Source organism: Cyanistes caeruleus, chromosome 1 (genome assembly GCF_971803275.1).
Source record: "Cyanistes caeruleus chromosome 1, bCyaCae1.hap1.1, whole genome shotgun sequence".
Taxonomy (NCBI): domain Eukaryota; kingdom Metazoa; phylum Chordata; class Aves; order Passeriformes; family Paridae; genus Cyanistes; species Cyanistes caeruleus.
The window spans coordinates 148285290-148310576 of record NC_141701.1 but is presented as its reverse complement, the minus strand read 5'-3'; the positions used below and the strand labels follow the sequence as shown (position 1 = coordinate 148310576).

At 48.6% G+C, this 25287-nt stretch overlaps 1 protein-coding gene across 2 annotated transcripts in view; it reads right to left on the bottom strand.

Moving 5' to 3' along the window:
• Nucleotides 1-1146: 1146 nt before the first annotated feature.
• XIRP1 (xin actin binding repeat containing 1) overlaps nt 1147-25287 on the bottom strand; it is a 33022-nt gene continuing 8881 nt past the window's right edge. For both annotated transcript variants that reach the window (XM_023921981.2, XM_023921982.2), the window contains exons 6-8: nt 12221-12375; nt 10956-11009; nt 1147-9387 (exon numbers count right to left, since the gene is read on the bottom strand). In XM_023921981.2, the coding sequence (XP_023777749.2) occupies nt 1690-9387; nt 10956-11009; nt 12221-12375 (7907 nt within the window). In that variant the 3' untranslated portion in view covers nt 1147-1689. The remainder of the gene's footprint in view (nt 9388-10955; nt 11010-12220; nt 12376-25287) is intronic.

Sequence of the window (25287 nt, the reverse complement as noted above, 5' to 3'; positions counted from 1 at the left end):
ATGTCAGGAAAATGTTCTTTCCCCAGAGAGTGGCTGGGCACTGAAACAGGTGCCCAGAGAAGTGGTCACAGCACCAGCCTGAGCTCGAGAAGTGTTTGGACAGTGCTCTCAGCAACATGGTGGGATTTTTGGGGATTTCTTGTGTAGGGCCTGAAGCTGGACTCAATGGTCCTTGAGGATCCCCTCCAACTCAGGATATGCTGTGATTCTTTGAGAAACCATCTGGTCCCTCTGTGGGCTCCTCACATTCCCCCACACCTGGAGAGAACTCCTTCCCACCCAGCCAGCCCTGAGCTCAGGGTGAGGTAGGTTGAGGCACAGCACTGAGTAAGGGCTGGGTCATCAGCTGCTCCTCCTCGTAAGGCTTGTGGCAGCCCAGCACCTCAGCTGCCTTCTCCCATGGGGGAAAGGGATAGGGATACACTGGTCAGGTGTCCAGACCTTTCCTGGTGTACCCATCCTACCCAGGCTCCACACACCTTCACAGAGTCCTGCACTGGGGGGGTCTGTGTCACCCTGGACTCATTTTTCAGATAAGACTATGAACACTCTTTGCTGCAGGGCTGATGATCCACCCACACCATAAAGCAGATGTAGACCAAATCCCTCAGAGTGCTCTCAATGTGTGATTCAACCAGTCCATCGAGAGATGATTTCAGGTGTTTTCAGAGGAAAGAGGCACTGAACAAAATAAACTCAACCAGACCAAAGTATTTTCAGAGGTAAAGTTTACCGTCAGAACGCAGCAATAGAAGTTAAAATAAAAAAAAAAAAAAGCCACAAAATATCTAAAATCTTGAGTTGAGAATGTACAAAACAAAGTCATAATAATAAGAAAAAATGCTTTACAAAGTCTCAAAATGAATTTAAACAGTAAACATGTAGGAAAGCATGGAAAATCTAAAATAAGGGGTTTGTGTATAATGAATAATAAATTACAATTCTAGAAATAAAGAAAAGAAAGCAGTAACTATTCTGACTCAAGAATCTTTCACAGCATCTTTCTTAGGGGGAATGGCATTGATAGTAGCTGTAGGTCTTGGCTTTACAATTTCCAGTATCATCAAACACTTTCCAGGAACTGAAAAACAAACTGATAAATAATTCCCCCAAGTCCAAGAGTGACAAAAACTCAAGATATTTTTTTTTTTTCCTTTTCTTTTCTTAAAGGCTAAGAGAAAACCTATCCAACCCACCCATCAATATGAGTTTGTGTATATATATATGTGTGTGTGTGTAGGATGCCCTTCTTAGAAAAAGAAGGTACCATAAAGGTGTTTGTTTGCCAGTGACCACATTGATTGGTTCTTTAATTGATCCTACCTATCCTTCCTTCTGCAGTAGTTCAGAGAAGCCTGATCCAACACCTCCAACCACTCCCACCAAACATTCTAGGGGGAAGTAACCTAAGGTGCCCATGGATGGATTTTTCCCTTGTGCTTCTAACAGTGCCAGGACTCTGGGTTGTGGTGCAGCACCAATTCTGTCGGGTTGACCAGGTGAGGGCTGTTCTCCAGTGTCAAGACAGGCTGCACTAGTCCTCTCTGTGTGCAAACACCAGAACGATGACCCTGAGAAGTCCTTATGGCGTAGGTAAATCCCTGTGTGTAATGTGGATAAAACAGGAGAAATGTTTATTGTGGCCTTTCTCTTTTGTCTTAGCCAGTCCTTTCTTGTTCTCCAGAATCTCTATTTCTTTGGCTTGGAGTTGCCAAAGGTGACAAAGACCACTCCTGGCTCCTGAAAACTCCCATTGGTGTGGAAGTCTTCACCTGGGCTCTTCAAGTACCTCCGAAACACAGGTGAGGCAGATACCTCATACTGGGGATGAGAAACCACATCGCACGTGGAAGACGTTTGTGTCTCGGATTGCTTGGTGACTGTGGTGGATGAAGTGATGATTTTGTTTCCAAACTGGTCCATTTCCTCATACTGCTCCATGACAGTCCGAGTGGCTCCATAAAGCTTGGACCCGTCAGGCCCTGTCTGCAGCTCCAAGATGCTTTTCTGCCTCCGTGGATTTTGTGGGCTGGGGACATTCAGGGAGCGGTACTCTGAAAAGCTGCCTTTCATCCCACAGGGGCAGCTGTCTTTGGAGGTGTCCAGAGAACACTTCTCTTTGTCACTTGTTGGATGGTTGGTATTGCCAAGTGTGTGCTGTTTCATGGAGCTCAGCCCAGCTTTCGTTTGGACCGGGTCTGGCTTCTTCTCTAAGGGTTTTGTGTCTTGCCCAGCAGTCCCTGCTGAGGGGTGGTTATAGGAGTTAAAGCTGTTCTGAGCAAAAGCATCCCTCTTTCCTGGAGTGTCAAGACAGTCTGGTGAAGGGACATCCTGGGGGGAATGTGCTGTCCTGGGTGATTCTGTTGGTTTCCTGGCAGCAGACTCAATGGAGATGTAGGAAGGTGAGGAGGGAGAGCTGACACGAGACTGAATGAGGCGGGGGACCTCTAGCTCTGCCTTGGCTGCGTCCATCTTTTCTGCCACCTTTGCACTTTCCACAGATGCTGCTTCTCCTGCCTCCAACATGACTTCCTCTTGCCTGGCTTTGCTTGAAACAATGCTGATTTTGCGGATGTTGCTACTGCTGACAGAGCTCTGAGCGCTCCCCAGAGACTCCTTGAACAGCCCTGAGAGCCCAGCAATGTCTGACTCAGACTTGAGATTAGAAACAGAATAAATAGCTTTCTTGATGGCCTCCTCGATGTCCTGGATGCGAGCAAGTGTCTGCTCCTTCAGGTGGAGAATCTCAGCACTTGCTCGCTCCAGGTCCTCAAAAGCCAGGTCCACTGAGGAGAGACTGTCAGCGTCCTCCTTTGCCTCAGCCTTGTCCTGTTGCTTGGCCTTCTGGCGCACAACCCACTCGGGGACCTTCTCAAAGAAGCTCTTGAGAGCTTTCACATCCACTTTGCTTGTCTCCTCCTCAAACTCCCTCACTCTGGTCAAGATCTCTTGCAGCTGCTCCTGTCTCCTGAGGTTCTCAAAGATCTCCATAGTCTCCTTGACATTGCCTTTCATGATCTCCTCTTTGTGTACTGACAACCTCTTCCGACGCTCATCTTCCGTTTCTCTCTTTTTTTTCTCTCTCATAACAACCACTGGCTTCTCCTGGGCAGGTGTCTCTGCCTCCCTCTCAGGACATTTCAGTTGCCTGCTATTTCCCTGCTGGTGCTCCTCAAAGGAGTTCATTGACTGCTGATGGAAGGACATTGACTGAGACATTTGCCTCCTCTCATGCACGTGCTGCACGACTCTCTGACTATCCCACAGTCCATAAGAATTGGATACATTTTCCCTTTCCACCTTGGATGAGGCATTTTGTGCACTGCCATCTCCTCTTTTTGGAGGGCTGTTGTGACCTGCAGGGGAGGTGCTTGGCTCAGTTTGTCCTGGCACATCTTGTGTCTGTGCTCTGCCAGGACAGGCTGAAGGTGACAGTGAAGAGCACCCATTCTCCTCTCGGCACAGCTCTATCTGCCTTTGAGCCACCTCTCCTGGGCATCTCCTTGGAGCAGCTGCTTTATCACTCATCATTCCCTGCTTGACTTCAAAACCAACCACTCCATTTTTCATTGGCTTTGAGGTCTTAGCCCTGTCTGGTTCTACCTTTCCTTGTCCTTCTTTGCTGGCCTTGTACCTTTCTTCTGCTATTTGAAGAGGGGTTTTAGCAGTGTATTTTGGCAGCTTTCTCTCAGGGTTTATACCCTGAACTGTGACAGACTTCTTTACAGATGTCTCTAAATTGCAGCATTTTTCTTGAACCTCCTCATAGCCTGATTGTTCATGAACTTCCATGTAACTTAATCCTGACTCTGTGGGGGAAGGTCTTGTCTTGCTGAACTCCCTCAGTCCTGAAGGTTTAGGGGGAAGGGGTGGAGGGATGGCTTTTGTCAATCTGTTTGTGCTGTAATTTGCAGAGGCAGAATGTGCCTCGTGTAAGAGGTGCTCAGGTTTTGGAGGGGGAACAGGTTTTTTCCTGGGTGGGGCAGTAGTGTCTGATTTTGGAGGAGTCCTGGGCTTCTCTGCAGGGCTCTGGTCACTGGGTTTGCAGGACAGAGAAGAGAGAGCAGGAAGAGGGGTCTGGAGTAGTGCAGAACATCCTGGGGCTTCATCTTTGCTGGTTGGTAATGGAAGGGCACCTTCTCTTGCTGCTTTAGTTGAGGGTGGGCAATGTTCTGCTTTCATCACAGCAACTGAGGGAGGAGGAGGAGGAAAGTCATTATCAGCCTGTGACCCTGAAGCCACTACAGCAGCCTCGTTACTAGTGAGTTGAGTCTCATTTTTCTTTTTACACACAGAATAGGACTGCCCTGCATTTCTGTATATCATAGCAGCTTTAAAATCCCCTCTGGAGACATTAACGTTAGACTTTTCCAGCGACTGAAGTGTGGCTTTTAAATTACCTCGGACAACGTCCTCCTTTTCTACCAGGCGCTGTTCTGTGGCGGCACTTTGCAGTGCTCTGATAGCTGTCTGCACATCCCCTCTGACACCAACATCTCTTTCTTCTTGCACTGATTGCTCTTTGTAATCGGACTCAACACAAGGGTTTATATAGGTTTTCACAGGTGTGGCAGTATAAAGGCCATCCTTAATGCTAAAATCTCTACTGGGCACAACTTGGATTTCCTGGCTCAATAGTTGTCCTCCCTGTACTTCCTCAGAAGCACTGACCTTTTTGTGTGACGCTATGCTCTTCTGAGACATGCTTGCATGGGTCTTGGATGCCTCCTGGACTCTAGTGGTGGTGGTCCTAGTGGCAGTGCTGGTGCTCTCCTGCTTGGTGGATGAGGAGTCCTGTTGGTGTACAGCCGATTGAAGGGTCATGGTCCCCTGTGAGCTGACTGTCTGCTGCCTGCAGGCTGTGTGGACCTCCTCCCTATTCCTCTGGAACTTGCTCTGAACGTGGTGTTGAATGTTTTTTGCTTCTGCTGTTGCTAGCCTCAGGCTTTGCATTGCAGCCTGAAGATCAGACCCCAGGGCCTTTTCTTCTGTCTGAGCCTGGCTGGCTTCCCCAGGCACCACACTCTGCTGTTTCCCATCCACTTCTGCCCTCTGAGCTGGGTTGGCCCTCACTTGGGTTGGAATTGGGCCTTGTATCATAGTTTTTGGTTCCCTCAAATGGTCAGTGCTGGCTTCTTCTTTCTCTGCCTTCTTGCTGGCATCTGCAACCCTTTGGATTGACTTTGTAGTCACCTTAAGCCCTCCAGACAGAACTTCTTCCTTTCCCTTTGCCGTGGGCAGGGGCTTCCCAAGACATTGCACAGTGGTGCCTGTCACACCTGCTGCATGCACAGCCTCTCTCTCTAACACACCCTCTCTGCCCCTGCTTTCACATACAAATCCCTTTTTTGCTCCCTCCATAGCCCCTGGCTCGCTTCCTGCAATTACTTTCTCTATTTGTTCTTTATTTGGCAAGACATGTATGTTAGCCCCAGGCACAACACGCGGGCCGCTCTCATCTGCCCCCTCCTCCTCTGCTTGGGAAGAGATGAGGGATTGTATCTCTGACTCCTGCTGGAGATTCTTCAGATAGCTGAGGTCTCCCTTCTCAATGCAGCTCGCAAAAAGTTGGACATTTCCCTTCTCATTATCCTCACGCTTGATGGTGGCTGCTGCTTTCTGCTCCTGAGAAGAAGCCAACAAGTTCCCAATCGTTGACTTCACATCCCCCTTGACAACTTTCTGCTGGACAGAATGGAACAGGAGGGAGTAGAGAGTCATCTTCACTGATCCTGACTTTGTCTCTTGTAGGACCATCCCCTTTTTGATGGAAGCATCTTGACTGAGGAGACCTTGTAAGGCCTTGGCTACATCTCCACTCAAGTCCTCTTTGCCTTTAATGGCTTCACTCTGGTCCAGCAGCTGCAATGGGCTTACTTTGATCTTACCCTCTCTGTCCTCCTCCACCAGCATGCTCTGAGCTTCCACATTGGTCCTGTGCAGGAGCTGCAGCATAATCCTCTGCAAGTGGCCTCCTACAATCTCCTCTTTCAGGATCTCTGGAGCTCCTGGGCTGCTGAGCTGGTACTTCACCATCTTCACACTCTCCATATCATTAGCTTCAATGAGGATTCCATCATGCTGGATAGCCTGGCAAGTGCAGAGAGTCTCTAAGGTCTCCTTCATGGTTCTTTCTTTCAGTTCTATTTCTATGCTACCTTCAGAAGCACTAAATTTATCCAGGGGCGTGCTCTCAAAGAGCCACGTTGTGCTTTTCACATCTGCGCGAGGAATCTCTTCTTGGGCCCCAGCGCTGGCCGTCACCTCTGTGTCCTTTAGGGTGTCCATGGGCTGGGTTTCAAACAACCAGGTGCAGCGTTTTACATCCCCTTTCTGGCTGTCCTCTCTCTGCACTGTGCTCATGGATGAGCTTCTCTCTGCGTCCCCGTACAGAGAGTCCACAGGATGGTTCTCAAAGAGCCAAGTGGACGTCCTCACGTCACCCCGCTGCACGTCACTGACGCTGACCATCCTCACATACTTCTTCTGGCCCACTTGCTGAGACTCAAAGAGCTGCTTGTTGGACTGAACATCACCCTTCTGCACATCATCCACTGTTCTGGGCACAGACAACTTTCCCCCTGGGAAGGAGTCAAGAGGCTCTGTCTCAAACCTCCACCGGGCAGTCTGGACATCTCCTTTCTTGATGTCCTCTTGGGTGACAGCCCTAATCACAAACACCTCTTCTTCCTTCTTGATCTGATCCAGGGGCTTAGTTTCAAACAACCACCGGGCACCTTTCATGTCACCTTTCATGATCTCTTCTTTCTGAACTGAGGTGACCTCATGGTATCGGCCCTCTTTGTCCTGGATAGCGTATAAGGGCTGGCTTTCAAAGAGCATTGTGCAGGACTTGACATTGGCTTTGCTCATGGTGTCTTTCTGGATCTTCTGGAGTTCTGTCTCATCCACTTTGTCATGGATTTGATCAAGGGAATAGGTCTCAAATACGAACCTTTTCCCTCCAACATCTTCCCCCTTGACATTCTTTTCAGGAGGTATTTCCTGGATGCCCTCAGAGCTGTCCTTCAGGGTGTCCATGGGGTAGTTCTCAAAGAGCCATGTGAACTTGTGCACAGACCCAGCTTCAATTGTTCCAGCATCCTTCTGGGATTTTGGCTTGGTGGCTGTGTCCAAGGGTTTGGCTTCAAAGAACTCTTTCACTCTGGACACTTCCCCAGACTGGAACTCCACACGACTGGAGTACCGCATGGTTTTTTTCCGGTCAGCTTCACTGAGAGTGCTGCTGCCCAAGGGTTCAGTCTCAAACAGGTGCCGGACAGTTTTGACGTCCACTCCCTGTAATTCCTCCTGACTGTAGGCCTTACTGACTTGCAAATACTGCTCCTCCTGGCCTTTCAGGGAGTCCAGGGGCTGAGTCTCAAACATCCATGTGTAGGACTTCACATCAGCTTGGGGCACGCTGCCATCCTCCTCCTGCTTCTTCTCAGCCTTCTCGTACAGGGTGTGCATGGGCTGGGTCTCAAACAGCCACCGGCAGGTCTTCACATCCCCCTTCTGGGAGATCTCCCGCTTCACTGAGGGATGCTTTTCCCCTTCCATGGCTTGGAGATGAATGACATCCATGGGCTGTGTTTCAAAGAGCCACTTGGCTGTTCTGACATCACCAGCCACCACCTCTTGTTTTGTGATCCCCCGTATTATATCCACTTTCTTGATGCTTTCATCAAACTGGTCCAAAGGCCTGGTTTCAAACATCCACTTGTAGTTCTTGACATCACCACTGATGATCTGCTCTCTGCTCACAGAGGTGACTTCATGGAAATTGCCAAAGCTATCCTTGATGGCATACAGGGGTGTTGTCTCAAACAGGATTTGGTTGGCTTTGACATTGCCAGCTGGAATCTTCTCCTCCTCCTCTTTGGCGGCAGGCTCAGCATCAGCCTGCTTAATGCTGTCTAAGGGGAGAGTCTCAAACAGGGTCTTGAAAGATTTCACATCCCCTTTCACTACCTCTTCCATGCTGGTGGCTGGAATTTCTTCCTCAAATGCCTTGGAGATACTGCCAAGGGGACAGGTCTCAAAGACATGTTTTCTTTGTTTCACATCTCCTTTCTCCTCTGCTGAAAGCTCTACTTTCTTCAAACGTCCCACCTCAAAATTATCTTTCAGAGTTTCCATTGGCTGCGTTTCAAAGAGCCAGAGTGTAGATTTCACATCACCTCCAATGACTTGTTCTTTGGCTACAACACTTTCTGAAGCTTCTCCTTTCAGGGAGTCAAGAGTTTGGGTCTCAAAGAGCAATCTTTGTTTAGTGACATCTGCCCCTGTGACAAAATCTGTGGAAGCCTTGAAGTCCTGTTCTTCAACTGTGATTTCTCTGATGGCATCCAGAGGCTGAGTTTCAAATATCCACCTCGCTCCACTGACATCTGGCCTTCCAATTTCTTCCAGTGAAATCCCACGGATTATCTGCACTTTGGAAGTGTCCTTGTTGATGGTATCCAAGGGCTGAGTCTCAAAGAGCCAGCGAGCCGTCCTGACTGCATTGCTCTGAATTTCTTCTCGGCAGACAGACTTGATTTCATGGATAGTCCCACTTTTGTCTCTGATGGCACAGAGTGGCTCGGTTTGGAAGAGCCTGACAGTCTTCTTAACGTCGCCTTTAAGCTCCTGGATTTCTGACTTGAGTTGTAGGATGCTCTTCTCCTCCACTGAGGAGCAGCGTCCTATGGCATCCAAGGACTGTGCTTCAAAGAGCTGTGTGGCCCCTTTCACATCACCTCCCTGGACAGGCTCCTTGAGAACTGCCTCCTGCACCTCAGTTTCATCCGAATACAGTTTGTTTAGTGTGTCCAGTGGTTGGGTTTCAAAGAGCCACCGGGCAGTGCGAACATCCCCTCTGGCAAGGTCTGTTTCTGACACCTTGGCTGATGTTGACAGATTGTATCCATTTATGGACTGGCTTTCAAACCTCAGAGAAGTGCTTTTCACATCCCCGCTGGGAATTATCTCTTCTTCTGTCAGCTTCTTTGTGGCTTGATGGTCCCCAATGGAGTCAAGTGCCCAATTCTCAAAAATCCAGCGCATGGACTGAACCTCTCCCGGGAGAACTTTATCCAGGTTCACAGAAGCCTGTGCATTGGGATCCTCGGTGTTAAGCATTTCTGCCAGGTCCTCAGTCACAGCTTCTTCCAGATTCTTCCTGAGCTCGGGGTGCATGTGCCTGTAGAGCCTCTTCAGCTCGTTCACCTGGCGCTGCTGGTAGAACTTGGAGAAGGCTTGCTTTGGAGGAGGCACCGGGAGTGCATTGAGATCCTGACCCCCTGGAGCGATGACCTGGACTGAGCCCACGGCTGGAGGAGGCGGCAAGTCATCTTCCATTTTCTTCATGGCAACTTTAGATGTTTTCTGAGCTTCTGACATCTTTGGGGAAACAGTTTTAAACGTCAGCATCACCTTTCACCCCCCATCCCCTTGGCCGTTAGTGGAGTGAACGGCAAAGGGAAAAGCCAGCAGGGGAAATCCATGCACCCAGTAAGCTCCATACCTTTGGTTCAGTAGCACACAGCACTCCAAAACATCACACCACAGCACATGCTCCAGGCTTGGTGTTAGCCCTGGTTCCACAGCAAAGTGAGGTCTCTAATCCAGGTGAGATGGTTAGTCTACAATTCCCAGGATTCTGTCCAGCAAGAGCACAACAGAGGTGCCCAATTTGGACTATGTGACTGAGAGAGAGAGAGACCCCAAGAGGGATATGGATGACTTAGAAAAGCCAGCAGAAAGTTAGAAAGTGCCCAGAAGTGTTGTGTCCCCAGCTGAGGACCTGCAGAGAGTCTGGGAACAAAAGATCAGGGTGCAGGAGAAAGCCAAGGAGCTATTTGTGAAGTGGTCTCGAGAAGAAAATGGGGAGAAGGAACTAAGTGTCAAACTGAGCTGATGAGGCTGACTGGTGAGGTAACATGATGAGATTTTGGTAGGGTGCCCACTCACTGCCCAGGAGGGAGGGCTTGGGTAAGGATGTTGATCTGATTAATGATTTCTTCTGTTGCACTCAGAAGTGTGCCCCATGTCACCATTTGCACAAGAATAGTTGCACATTTATGCAGTTAGAGACTTAAATAAAGCTCTTCTGACTTGCAGACTTGTACAGGCACGAGGCTAGCTAAGGTTTACAAACTGTTGGAATCAGCAGGCCTGATGATCTGTGCTGCTTGAGGAGGAAAAGCAAGTCTGAGGGACCAGAGGTTGGGGTAACACCTATAGCTGGAGGCCAGGAAAGTTAGACCTGTTTATACTCAGTCAGACTGAGCTCATCTCAAATTCACAGCAGTGTTGGTACAGAAGTGAACAGGGTGGGCTGTGGTTGCTCTCTGAGCCTCCATTTCTGCAATTTTCTCCTCAGTTTGTGCATCCTGGGCACCAAACATTGAACTGAATACCTGCAACCTGCAGTGCCTGGGCATTTATCCACAGGGAAGGTAGCTGAAGCCTTTAATCATTGTTTAAAAGAGACCACAATCCTGGTGGCTTTCCTTTCAGTGAGCAGATCTGCTGACCCTTGGCATGCCTGTGCAGTTACGTCTGCAGAGTTATGCCTGGAATATTATTAGTTGTTGCTCAAAGCAATGGTGCACGGTGTTATTTCACTCTGTTACACACAGATTGTTCTGGCTAAAAATAAGTTTTGAACATTAGTAAAAGAAACCCACACTCAGAACACCAAAATCAGCATATTTTGCAGCGAGTGAAAAATGCAAATCTTTTGCATGAGCCAATGTACTTGGAATGCACTTTTTAAAATAAAGGGCTTGTTTGTTGTTTTTTTTTAATCTTTGAAGAACTTCTGAATGTGGGGAAGGGCAGCTGAGCAGCTGATAGCTATATTCAGTATGTAAGTGCTCCTGGCTGCCTTGTGTGGGTATTTAGATCACACTCACAGGCTACAAATATTTGGTTAGATAACGGTGCTTATCTTAAACATTTCCTACCTTGCTTTTTTTCTCTCTGTGGGAAGAGTGAATGGAGTTGTCCTTCACAGTACTCTGGAAAAGATATGAGGAGAAATGCCATGAAACTGCACAGCAAGACATATTCTCTGCATATATATTTTTTATATATTTATGTGTACTAATGTGTATATCAATTACAGAGGACTGAAAACCATGCAGGTGTAATCTTCTCTTTTGGTTCAGTTCTGTACAGCTGAAAAAGCAGTCTTATTCCAGGTTGATCAAATATTTGTTTCCTAATGTCTCAGTCAGCAAACAAAACCCCAAACATATTTCTTTAAAGGTTGGGGAAAAACAAAACTAGCATTGATCTCTCCAAAGTTTCACGTAGCCTATATTGTTCCTTATACTTCAATATTTAAAGAAATGAAACTGATCTACATTTGTAATTGCATTATGAATTGTGTAATTTATTGCTTTGTAATTTTAAAAAAATAATTTCTTGGTTCTCTAACCAGCTGTAATTTTCGAAATGCAGTCTCCATTTATTTATTTTCAACTGTAACTGCTTCATCTGGACCTCTCCCTGATAAACACTCGAGAGGATGCATCTCTGAACTGGGGCCCCATAAAAGGTTGAGAGTGTGGGGAAACATGATTGTGCCTGCAGGAAGGGTCCAGATATGAAATCCCATCCCATATCACTCCTGGATAACCAGTGGAACTGGGGAAATGGGAAAAATATGCTTCATAACCCATATAACCTGTATTATCCTGTGACCTGATGATCAGCCTGGAGTGGAGGATTAAATCCCTGGGTCCCAGACTCAGGGATATAAACAGAGAAGCACGGGGAGGCAGGTGGCACTGCAAAGTTATGCCTGAATGTGGCAAATATATATGTATGTATATATCTCCTGTGTGTGTAGGAATGGGGATGGCATGGAGACATAGAAGACATATGTGTTGCTCTGTACTAATTATTTCCTCCATGGATGTATGTGAATATGAATGTGAAAATTAAGAGGAAATCTTATTATGAGTAAACCATATAGGCTAGTGGATGTAGGAGTGTGTGTGTTTCCACATGTGAATTTAATAAGTATGTGGTATATGCTGTTTGCACACATTTATCTTACATTTGCAAGCAGCGAGCGGAAGATGGTCACTTCTGGGAAAACAAAGGGTTTGTTCAGATTTACAAAACCAGACAGGTTCTCTCTCACCCTCTCATGGCCACTCGATGGATGGGACATTGCTGGGATGCCGCTGGTGGCTGGGGAGGGGGAGGACGCGGTCCTTACCGGCTGTGCGGGGCTGGCGTCAGCAGCAGCAGCTGTCTGCGAGAGATACAGAGCTGACAGCTCCTTCACGGAGGGCACAGAGCACCTCCCTCGTCCTTGCTGAAGTGTGTGGCTGGTGCTGCCTGATGGGTCTAAAAATGACCGTGCGCGATCATCTGAAAGAGGGACAGACGTGTGTGGTGAGCCACGAGCCACAGGCAGGAGGGCAGGGCCAGCATCCCCTTCCATGGGCTCTGCCAGGCCTCTGGCACCGCACACCGAGTCCCCTCACATCCCCTGCCCTGCTCCCCAAAACTCAACATCACACTCTTCTACTTGGGGAAAAAACACGGACATTCCCATCTCCTTCATGGCTGAGGGGGACAGTAGAGCCCGGATGAAAGTGACACTTTGGCAATGACCTGATGGCCCCGTTCCTGCTCCTCTGGGCAAGGCCATCACCAAACATGAGCATGTCAAAGGACATGGAAGAACTACACATATCAAACTTGAGCCAATTCCTACTATTTTTGCTCATTGGCCACGCCACTCTCCTGTGGGTGTGTTTCATAAACAGTTACATCCTCTTTGCCTCTCCCTGGAAGCTCATTTTAGGAGAGGTGAAAAGTGTGAGACCTCCCACAGGATGCAGCAGGGAGCCCTTGGTAGAGCTTTCAAACCCTGCTCTGAATTTAGAGATCTGATATTTTGTTCTGCACCAGCTCCCATGGGGTCCCCACTGGAACTTCAGTTTTCAATGAAAGAAGCAACTCCAAAATGTAGCCAAGAACTTTCTTTTTGTATTAATCTGCCAGGTGTGAGGACAGTTCTCTCCACCTCACACCACAGACATCCACAGGATATAGAGCTTTACACCTATAGGGTGCATCTCAGCCCTCCAGGTCAGTCAGGGCTGTGATTTCTCTGTTCCCACTGTAAAAACACGAGAAGGTTCTCCCGCTCTCTGCCGGGCTTTGCTGCCACATTCGGATTTAGTGAGGTATTTGCAATGCTTTCTGTTTGAACAATGGGCTCTCTCTCCACAAATCCAGCTACTGCACAGCCAGGAAAGGGCTGATGTACTTTTTAATATGTGCACACTAGAAGCACTGCAGCCATTCCAGCATTCTTTGCCCTCAAACCTCAACCCCCAAATCACGAGAATTAGAAAACAACAAACCAAATTACTCTTCTCCTTTGTGTTCTGCATTTTAAGTTCAGATTTTCTCTAAAATCCTGAAAAAAACTTGGGTTTTGTTTTAAATTGACAAGAAGTAACTCCATGCACTAAAAATGTGCTTCAAATGAAATATCAGTTCCTATAGGCACAAACATGCACCAAAAAGCCATGATGATAAGAGCAGAGAGACCTCAGTGGGTTGCTGCTGGAAGGGGCCAAACCTGAAGATTTCTGTTGTCCTTTAATCCAGCTGCTCCTGCAGGTGTGCAGGTATTTTGATGCAGAACCAAAGCTGGATACTTGGGGAAGCAGTGGGATGCAATACAGACTTAACTGCCCAGTTCTGCTGGAGATCACCAGGACACCAGAGGAGGAAACAGAAGGTATTTCCTCAATGCTATGTTGCTTTATTTTTGCTAAATCTCCATCTAAATATGGCACCTCTCTCCCTGATTTCTGCTATCCACAGCTTAAACACTGAGCCAAAGGGAATTATCTGTCTACAGCCACTGCAGCCAGTGGCAAGGCTGGGGCAGACCTGGTGCATCCTCAGATAGGCTGTGAGGTTGCAACCATCCTCTAGTTGCATCATTTTCCCCCACTCTGCTCAAGATACCCCAAACTTCAACTAGATCCTGGATTTTTGAGATGAACAGCACTCAGGAAATCATAGAATGGTTTGTGTTGGAAGGAACTTTGGAGAACACCTTGTTCCAGCCCCCCTACCATGGGCAGAGATGCCACTCACTAAATCAGGTTGTTCTGAGTCCTGTCCAGTGTGGCCTTGAGTGCTTCCAGGAATGGGACATACATAACTTCTTTTGGCAACCTATTCTCACTACCCTCATAGTAAAGAACTTTTCCCTGATATCTGATATCAATCTCTCCTCTTTTAGTTTAAAAACTTTTCTCTAAAATACTGAAAGAATTCACTATAAGAAGTGTTCCTCTTTGTCCTTGGGATGTCAGGAGGGTCCTTGCAGTGTGTGCTGAACTAACTACAGAAACCTTTGGGGAATCTAAAAACATTCCTTTTTGAGGAATTTGAAAAATCTTGTCTGGGAATGTCTTTCTTTCATCCTACATTGCTGAATTACCTACTGGAAAGGCATAAAGGAGTCCAATCAGACTGCCAAACAGCAAGTTTTTTCTTTGCATGATAATGAGATTTAGCTAAGTCCCCCAGTAAGAGCAATGGGGAGAACTGGGCATAGTGAGCCTTACTAGCTTCAAGGTAGAACAGAAACCAAGCACACATTTTCAGCCTTTCTGGCTGGAAAAATGAACACAAGCCCTTGACTGTCTTGAAAACCACATCTAGGAGGTGGGAGCACCTCATGGCAAGGCAGGGACCCTGCCTAGGCTGACACAAGTGCTCCTGTGCTTGACCATTTTGGTGAGAAGTGCTTAGCAAAAGCATCCCTGCATCCATGAGCTGGGCTGGTGATGTTTAATGGTCTCCTCCCACCCCAGGCTATGGGCATTGCAGTGAGATGATATTATTTGCATTGACCTATAGGCCTGTAGGTTCATATATTTCACCAAGGAAAGCAACGTGACCCTCCAGCCTCGAACAAATAGTGCAGCTGAAGGAAGATTTTCAGTTCAGGCAGTGGGAAATAGCACAGTGCCAGTGTTGCCCGTTCCTTCACCCTTTAGCTTGGATGGATGAAAGGCCACAGGCTTGTTTTAATGACAGATATAATTAGATACAAGGCTTTTGTTGAAGGCATCCCCTTATCACTGCCTTTGTTTTCTTTTCTTTTTCTTCTTCCCTTCTCATTTTAGACTTTTTTTTTTGTTTGTTTTGTGGTTTTTTTTGGTTTTTTTTGTGCAATGCACAGGCTGTGTTTGCTTATCATTTCTCACAAAACCTCCTGCCTTGGAGAAGGGCTGCTCCATCCCTCTGTGCTGGCTCTGCCCTTCCACAAAATCTGGTCTCTGCCTGACGAAACAGGCTGGTGCCTCCCTCTGAATCGCTAATTATAGATAAGAGCCGCAGAACAGCAGCTCGTTCTGCTAACGAGGAGGCTCAGCTGTCCTGTGTGCGACATCCGGGCCGAGGACATGGCAAGGTGCGGCATCACAGCATCCCCTGGGAGGATCCCAGCTGCGGAAACACGGCTAAACTCGCTCTGCACACCAGGCTTAGGGTGATATTGGTTGTGTATGAGGTGGAAGCCCAGCCTGAAATCTGCCCCGGGCTCTGCATTTCTGTCTCCGCTGGCGCGCCCGGCATCCGCTCCAGCGCTGAGTGATGCATCCCGCGCCGCGCTGATTGACTGCACGACTGCGGCCCCAGGGCTGTTAAACACGATACTTCAGGCATTAAAGCATCGCCTGTGAGCTAAAATAGGAGGCAAAAATCTCCCGAAACCCCCCTCCTCCCATCCCACCCAGTGGCTGGCACCGCGGCCGGCGGCGCTGCTGTCCCAATGAAGGGCACGGGGAATGCTCCTCCCTGCTGGCATTTGTCGGCAAAATGTCCTTCGTGTCGGTGTCTGGCGCCGGATGAATCTGCACATTTTGTGTCAGGGGCTGCGGTGTTTGGACTGCCCATAAGGAGCAGCTGTCGGGCTTCTTGAGCTCTGCCCATGCCCCATGAATGTGCAGGTCGGGCTTGGTTTACAGCCTCTCTGCCCCAGGGAGGGCTGTGAGACATGGAAACTTGCAACAGGGGAAAAAAATTCCTGGTATTCCTTTGTCCTCACTGATCTTTCTAAACACAGGGGGAAAAGGCAAGGCAATGGGGGGAAAAGACTCTTAAATATTCATCTGAAAGTTCACTCACTTCCTGTCCAATTATTGCCCATAAATCACTCAACCGCTCTGTCTCCTGCCGGAGATAATATTGCAGGTCCCTTAAACCAGAATCATCTTACACCTGGCAGCAAGCTCCTAACAAGTGGAAAACAAATCACCAACAAAACCTCTGCCCCCTCCCTCCCCTGAGAAAACCCCATCTCACCAGTAACAGGGCAGCTCTGTTTCACTCTACTTTCTATTTAAACCACTTTATCCTATGAACAAGCAATGCTACCCACCTGTTGGTGTCCACCACCTCTCTGCTGGCACTCCTTCACAGCCCGGCTCCCACCACCAACCCCAGTGAGCTACCGAGCGCCTGAGTCACCTATTAAAAAAGGAAGCTGCAAGCTCAGCACCAGTCTCCCGGGTCGCCTGGCCAACCACATGTCATCAGCTGTGCTCCCAAAATCAGCCGCCCTGAGCAAACACAGCTGCTAAGCAAAGCCCTTTGTGTCGCCGCCGCGCCCCTCCGGGAGCTGGGGGTTGTGTAACGGGGCCTGGGATGGGATGGGGGCTTGAACAGGGCTTGCAGAAGTCAGAGGGAAAGGGATGGCCCTGTAGGGCAAGTTCTGCCAGGGTTCTGTCCCTTTCCATCGCTCACTGATGGGAGCAGTGCTGCAGAGAGCATCCCCTCCTGAATCTGCATCCTCCATCCCCTGCTCAGTGTCTGCTTGACTTTGCTGCTCTGAGGTCACTTTTGGGTTTGCCATGTTGGCTGCTGGGCCTGGCCTGCCCTGTGCCATGGAGCACATGGACATGTTGTGGTCTTGTGCCACATGTTGTGATCTTGTGTCACATGTTGTTGTCTTGTGCCTTGGCTGGGCCAGGACTCCAGTACCACAAGACATTTGGTGCATCCCATGGTGCAGGTCCCAAGCCCAGTTCTCAGAGGTCAGCAGGAGCAAAGAGAAGACTCATGTCCAGGAGCTCCTTAGCACTGGGGAAATCACGGCAGGAAAAGAAATGATTTCTTCAGATTGTGAAAGCAACTTTCTGTTCCAAGGGGATGGAGGTGAACTGACAAGGAAATGCTGCTTTGTGGCTCTCTGGGCTGGCTGTTTCCTGGGAATCTGGGGCTGGTATTCCCCCCTGTCTGCAATCAGCCATGGGTTACCCCCATCAGACAGTCACTGCCAGTTCAGACTCCTGACCCAGGAGTGTGTGACACCCCTGTGTGACTGGACATGTCCCCAGTACCACCTGCTTGTCCCTGTTCATCCCAGTTCTTCCCATTAGTATCTCACTGACCTGTCCCAAAGCTGGAAGCACATCCCTGCAGGTGTGGACCCCATTTCTAAGTGCTTCTGCCCTTGCATGTGGCAACTGCATGTGCAGAATCACCTCTGTCCCGTCCTCCTCCCAGTTTTTCTCCCCAGAGAATCAGTTCCCTGACAAAAGTGACTCCTAAATACCAGCACAGCTCCACGGCTGGGCTGGGGGAATTTGCACGGATGGGTGAGCACCCATAAAAGCTGGCTGGGAAACCGGTGCTGCTGCTTAATCCAGGAGCCAGGCAGCCCATTTGGGGTGCTCAGTCAGCGGGGAAAGGTTTAAATCTCTGCCCTAACCCCTCTGCCAGTGGCCCTGGTCCACGGGGAAGCTCTGCCAGAGGGGACACATTCTGAGGGAGGTGTGGGAAGCAGGGCAGGCTCCCTGCTGCCCCAGTTTGGAGGCTGCTGAAAAGGTGAGTGGCTCTGGCATGTTTCAGTGATGGGTGGGCAGTGAAGGGTAGTCCTGGGATGATGAGGACTGGGGCAGGAGAGAATCTCTATCTGCTCCTCATTGCCCTCATGACACACTCATGAGGCTTTAGAGAATGCTAAAATACCATCTGTTTTTTTTCTGAGGGAAGGGGAAAAAGAGGTGGGACAAAGATGCAACAGGGAGAATCTATGGGATTTTAGAATCTAGCAAAGACTGAGGACCAGTCATGCTCTGAAACACTCTGCTCACCCTCATGGGTGCTCCCTCCTGATGGCTGGATCACACTTTGTTCTCTTTTCAAACCACAGTACTTTCTCTCATTTTCAGTCTTACAAAGGACTGTGAGTGTTTGAAATTCAAGCTTTTTCTTTCTGCCATGGATCAGCCCATTATGTGCCAGAGTGGCAATTGTAAACATGTTCATTATACACAGAATTCATGTGTTTTTTTACTGTTTTGGTCCAAGAGAATCTGTTACAACTATATGACCTTTAAAAGTAAGTACTGAGATTTTCTCATGCTCACCTACCAACTCAGATACAAGAACAACACCTGATTACAGTTGGATAATTAATGAAAATCATACAACTTAACAAGGCTTTTTTTTTGATTTCAAACTTTCATGAGTACACGTTGTCTTTTCAAAAAAATTTGTCCAGCATCACATATAATAGATCCCTGATTTGGAGGTGGGGAGCCCTGCTGGTTTAGAACCTAAATGTAGTGATTAACACATAGCAAATAAATAGAAATAATTCCCTTTTGAAAGGGTTTAAGAGAGATTTTTCACTGTCTGCAAGCCATTTCCTGCAAAGATTAAATGAGCTTTGTTACATAGAGTTAATAGGTGATTTCTGGGGTCGGAAATGGGCTGAAAATAAAAGCACTAGAAACAGAGGAAGGTACTAGACAAAGAAATAAAATAAAATAATGTAACTAAAGACCAGCTGTGTTGAAGAGGAAATAAGGTTTAAATGATCATTTCATGCAGTAAGATTTTTCTACTAATTATAGTAAGATAATTAACGTTTTGCACACGTATAAAGTTGCATTTGCAGATCTGAGAGGGTGGGAGGCGGTGAAAGAAAAAAAAAGTGTCTTGTTTCCTGCCTTTGATTTTCAAAATCAGATCACTTTTCAGTTTCCAGTATATCCAAACTGAAGGTTCATGATCTTTGGTCACCTCTGCAAATGTTTTTGGCTCTTTGGTATCAGCTGGAATATGCCTTGCAGGAGGAGCATCATGACCCCCACCCCAGGTAATTTAAAGAGCTTCTGAGAAGTGCTGGAAAAATTTAGCCTCAGGCAGAGCTGAGTATCTGCCCCAAGGCAGCTCGGGGCTATTTCTGAGCTTTGCAAAAATCCAGGAATGTGGAGGACTCTATTCTGGGCACCAAAAAAATGCCAAGAAGCTCCGCTGAGAGACAGCTGCTGGTGGCATTGCTGCTTGGGGACATGGCCTTCCCGCGTGGGACAACTGCTGTGGCCTTATCTCTCCTTAGGGAGGGCTCCAGCATCACCCCACATTTCGGGTACCAAGGGCCTGGGGAGGTGGGTGCAGCCCTGACTGTGCCCACGGCATTGCCTCGTTCTCTGTGCCCCTCTGCTAGGTTAATGAAGGGTTAATAAAGGCTGAGTGGACCTCAGATGGACCACAGACCAACCTCAGTGGCTGTCCCTGGCTGTGTGTCACTGGGGGTGTCCAGCACTGCCCTGACACATGGTGGCTCACGCCCTGCTCACGCTGGCACTGTTCTCGTACCCTCCAGTGACTCTACCTGCTATTCACAGAGGGGTTTTTCATGGAATGGTGATAAACACCCCTGCTTGACATCCCTTCCCCTGTTTCTCCATCTCCCCTATCCCACCATCAGCACTATTTTATCCCTAACCCCTCTCCCAGGATCTTTTCCCTCCTGCAGCGCAGCATCGCAGCCTTTACAGCCAGGAGTTCAGGACAGCAGCTTCCTTCCCTCTGAAAACCCCTTTCCCAGGGAAAGCAACTCCCTGCTCCCCACTGGAACAGCCTCAGCCTGGGGAGAGGGCTTCTTGGCATGCCACAAATACCAGACCTTTTAAGGGAAGCCCTCTCTCACCCTCTGAAAAGATACCTTGGGAATGTGTGTGCAGGCACGAGCCCTGTGAGCATCCCCTGCCTGACATCCTGCCTGGGATGCAGGGCCCAGCTGGGATCAGGGCTGTGCAGTGCATCTCTCAGCATTTCTGTGCCATGCCATGGTGTTTACGTGGGGGCATTGCAGGGATGCCACGAGCCCTGAGGAGCTGCAAGGCCCTGCCTTGGCTTTCTATTCTTGTCCTGGTGTTTCCATGCTGCCCTCGGCCCTTTATTGCCGGCAGCCAAGAAAACTTAAAACTGTTTTGGACGAAAGAGTCACACCCCAAACCAAATTAGCAGTATCCTTTAAAGACAAAACCCCAAACCCACTTGTAGCTACTGAAATTCCTGGGAATTTCCATTTGTTTCTGAGTAAGGCAAACTGACAGTGAAAATATGGGTGAGGAGAGAAAGGGTTGGCTTGAAAGTGTAAGAGACCAGTAAGGTACAGTACTTCAAGAAAATATTACTACTACTCTGCTCAGACCCAGTCCTGGGACTTTCACGGTGCTAGAGAAGGATTTTCTCCCTCTTAGCAACAGGTTCAGGGCATCCTTGCCTTGTTTCTCCCCAAAAGGAAGCTTTTGTGTCCTGTAAAATACTGAGTCTGTTCAAGGGCTGGAAACAACCTTTGCAAGATGTTCCTACAAATTTCCACTCATGCTGGATCCCTTAATTGCCATGAGTGAATCATCTACTGCTTTGCCTGAACTAGAGTATGGATTTTTATATTTTGCCACTTTTCAAAGTGGTATCTGTACCTGAGGCATATGGAAAGGAAGACAACTTCACATTTCTTTCCCTAGATCCCTGTTTTCTAACAAAAATCTGAAGCTACTTCAGGTTTTTTTTGACAAAAAGATTTAGGTGAAAACTAGAGACCTGGAGGGAACTGGGACAAGCCACAGAATTTCTGTTATTCTTACAGCCATCAGCTGGATGTGAATCTCAGAGGGAAATATTGGCCAACAAATCAATGTTCAACAAATGCATGAACTGAAAAAAAACTGCTTTCAGCTCAGGCCAGGCCATTCCCATGGTGACTGAGGGTCATCCCCAGGGCTGGACCTGATGTCCTGGCCCTCCTGGTGGCCACAAGTCAGCCTTTAGGGCCAAAAGGCAGGTGAATAATCAGGTGTGAGACACAGGGGCACATTTCTGCTCCCTCTTAGAGTGACACAGGTTTTCAGAGTGTCCTTTCACACACGTGAGCACAAACAGGGAGTGGGGTATGGCCATATTAATGCTGCTGACCCCACAGGCTCCTGAAGACCTTTGTTTGGCTCAGGGTCGCAAACAAATTTTTCAGCCCTCTCTGGAGACAGGGATTAAAGAGAGAGGGAAAGAAATTCCCTCCTTAACTAATCCTTCCCTGCCTCCTGTTCCTGTTCCTGTTCCCTAGAGATGTAAGATGAAGCAAAGCTCATTTCCTTCTGAACAGTCCACGTTTTGCTGCCTACTCATTGCCAGTCTGAACAGGGTTTGGGTCTGGAAGGTGTCCCCTCCACCCCCAGCATCCCTCTGGCTCAACTGGATCCCATACAGATTCTTTCCCCTATTGGTGCTCAAAGTGATCAGAATCATCATAAATAACAGCATTTTTTTTTTGGGAGAGAGTAGACACTCTCTCTGATCTGACAGAGAACTAGATCTAAGATCTGTCCCCATGAATTTAACCTTCAAAGCTGGGATTTTCAACACTTCAGGACAGAAGAAAAGCACACAGTTACAATTCTCTGTTTCTGTCTAGAACACGCCCAGGTGCCCTAAATCATGGTCTTGAAGCAAACCAAAGGCACTGTACATGGAACATACCTGCAGCACAGAGCAGGATTTACCAGAATTTATCTGCTGGGCCAGCAGAATAAAATCCATGGCTTTCCATGAGCTGCAACACTCCTTTCATAGCCTGAAACACCAAGCATCCTCCTTTGCCCTGCATTTTAAGATCAGTCTGAGGTCCATACCCATGCAACACTTCACCCCATTCTTATCTACCCCAAAATTACTTACAGGGAGGTCTCTGTAGTCCCAACAGGTCAGTCGTGTCTCAGACAGCCCCAGTGGAAAATCTGTGAGAAACCCAGGGCCAGGCAGCCCTTTGTGTATCCCAAAAGGAGCCCTGCTCCACACCCCACACCCTCAGTCCTGTTCACTGCCTCCCAGTGGTCTCTGGCAGCGGGTTTTATCTCACAGTGCTGGGCTATGTTGAGAGGATGAACCACTTGGTCTATTTTTAGGGAACAGTGAAATTGCTCTTCCACCAGGCTGAGTCAATCATGAGATCCAGCAACCCCGCACAGGGGTTGGGAAAGGCTGGGGCCCTGGCTTATTTTCAGAATTTATTCATTCAAAATACCCCTGGTGTAACCTGGTATGGGACAGGGATGCATCCAGACAGTGGTGCAATGGGGAAGAGGCATTTCCCTGACTCACTGTCATGTCCTCAGGCTGTGATCCTCACAGCCAGGCCCCTCTGTCACCTCTGGCCACGGCCAAAGTGTTAAGAGAAAAGCTGGGAAGGTGAGAGGTATTACTTACATTTCCTGGTTCCCTATTTCCTCATCAGTTCCAGCATTTTAGAAGCAAGAATGAAAAAAATTACTTTGGGAAAGTGACTAAAGAAGGACAACCACTTGACCTGCTTTATGCCAAGCTGGGAATTGTTCCTGTCATTGCAGCAATGTGGTGTCACAGGTAGCTGCTCTGGGAAGTGTTTGGAGAGGGAAAATAATAAAGCACTCAAACCTGGAGGACTCTTGACACCCTCAAAGTTCAGCTGGGCTAAGGGTACTATTTTTAGCATGTTAATGGTGTGTAAAACTGTGTGCCAGTGCTGGTGATCCTTCCTGGCCAAGCTAATTTGCAAATACAAACATAACCAAAGGCTCTGGGGGTGCTTTTCAGAGTCCAGCTTTAGCAGACTGATGTACCCAGTAATACTGAACCAGGCCCAGCAGTTCTCTCTTTGGTTTGCTTTTCTGACACTGTTGGAGGGTGTATGTTTGAGAACATCACCCCATGACAATGGAAGATGTGGGGTGGCTGTGCCAGTACCAGGAGTCCCCATCACCTGAGATAAAACACTCTGTGCTCTTTGTTGCAGAGGGGAAAACAACTGATGCTGATTTTCCGGTTTCACATGATCCCAGAGTGGTTTGGGTTGGAAGGGACATTAAAAATCATCCAGTTCCCAACCCCCTGCCATGGACAGGGACACTTCCACTAGACCTCCATCCAATCTGGCCATGAGAACTTTCAGGGATGGGGCATCTACAAATTCTCTGGGCAAACCATTTCAATGCCTCATTACCCTCTGAGTACCCTCACTACTCTTTCTTCCTAAAATCTAATCTAAATCTCTCCCCTTTTAGCTTTAAATAATTCCCCCTTGTCCTCTCACTATGTGCCCACGTAAAAGGCTCCTTTCCCCCTTTAAATACAGAGATGCTTAATTTCTTTCATGCACTTCTCCTGAACAGTTTTGCTGGACTTTTACAGGGTTGTTTGGTTGTCTCTTTTCCCTGTGGGTGTGCAGGTGTCAGGAGAGGATGCCACACATCACCCAGGCTGCAGTTCAGCATGAGGTGGGGTTCCCTTGCCAGCATCGCGTGGCATCACATCCCATCACAAGATGTCCAGCTGCAGATGAACATCTGTTTTCACTGGGGCTCCTGGAAGGGTCCAGCTCCTCTCTAGCTTAGCCCAGTTTCTTTAGCCATCCTACAGGGCTGTGAATTATTATTCTATATATTATGAGTGTTATTCCCCTACTGTCTGTGTTGAGCCCAGTGCCTCTGGAGATCATCACTCCTCCCTCTGATGTGTTCTTTGTTGCTTCCTCCCATAAATGAAGATCAGGAAAAGCTGTCAGGAGGGTGATAGGCAGGTCCCTGCTGACCAGCCAGGTGGTGGGGCAGAGGGCTGGGGTTGGCAGGGGCTCTCAGCAGACACACACCCACTCAGGTAGCACCAAGTGGGTGGCAGCGGTGTCTGCAAACACAGCAGCACACTGGGAGCTGAGATATCTTATTTATTCCATGTGGATGGAGGGACATAAATGCAGGAGGTGAAGGGCAGAGCAAACCAGCTCAGTCAGCAGCTGGCAGTGGGTGTTTGTGGGTCCTGGCCTGCCTGTGCCTGGCAGGGGCACACAGGGTGTGTATTTGTGTGGAATTCTGTTTCCATCCACAATATCTTTGTGTTCTGTCTGCACACATGGCTGGCTGGTCACACCCCTGCTGTCCCTCTCCATCCCCAGGTGAAGGGCCTGCTCTGCTGTGGGCAGTGGCTTCCACGTGTGTGCCCATCAGTGCCTCTGCAAACTGCAGCCCTGAGAGCTCTGCACAGCTCCTGGGGAAAGGGTTTTGTCCTCCTGTCTGAGAGACAGCAGCTAATTAGAGGGCAGGAAATGAGAAAAAATAAATCATGGAGGCACTGGGATTTTCTGAGAGGCACGGGGTGTGTGAGGGGAGAGGTCAGCAGCCCCAGGCCCTGGAGCAGAGGGCAGCCCCAAGCCCTTGACTGAGATGGGCTGGCTCCTGCTGGGAGCCCAGTGAAGAGGGCAGGAGGGTTTTAGCAAGGGAAAGGCTCTTTAGGTTAGACTGAGTGAAAGCAGAGGCTGGGGCTTGCAGGAAAAGCCAATTAGGAGGGACAAGCTTGTCTGCTTTGATTGTTGGCAGATCTCAGCCAGGCTGATCAGCAGAGGCTGATCCCTCCCCTGCCCTCCAAGAATCCCTGGGAACTACTGTGCGCTCCCATGGCAGCGTCCCCCAAAAATGCCTGTGACCTCAGCTTCCCTAATCAGTCACAGGGCCTGGGAGAGGTGACAGGGGATGGGTGGCACGTCCTGCTGCCCCTTCTTTCTGTGATGAGAGGTGTTTGAGTCGGGGGATGAGATGGATCTTGTGCTTAAACACCCCAAGTTTGCCTCCTGCCCGAGCTGCAGAGGCACAAAGCAGTGAGAGCTGAACAGATTGGCCACTTAGAGGAGTCCTGACATCAACCTCCTGCTTGTCATGCCCATGGAAAGCCACTGCTGAAGGGGAAGTGGCTTTTAAGGATTATTTTGACTGCAGGAGCCTCTATCATGGCAAGTGCCGGAGCTTCCTTGAACTCGGAGCCGCCTCTGGCACAAGCCCAGTCTTTTATCTTAAATCATCATTTCCCCCATCGCCTTTCAGACCTTTCCAGGTCACTAGCGCTGTTCTGCCGAGCCCGAGTGCTGAGCAGGGTGATGCAGACGGCGGGATGGTGCCTGCCAAGCCCCGGCTCACGGAG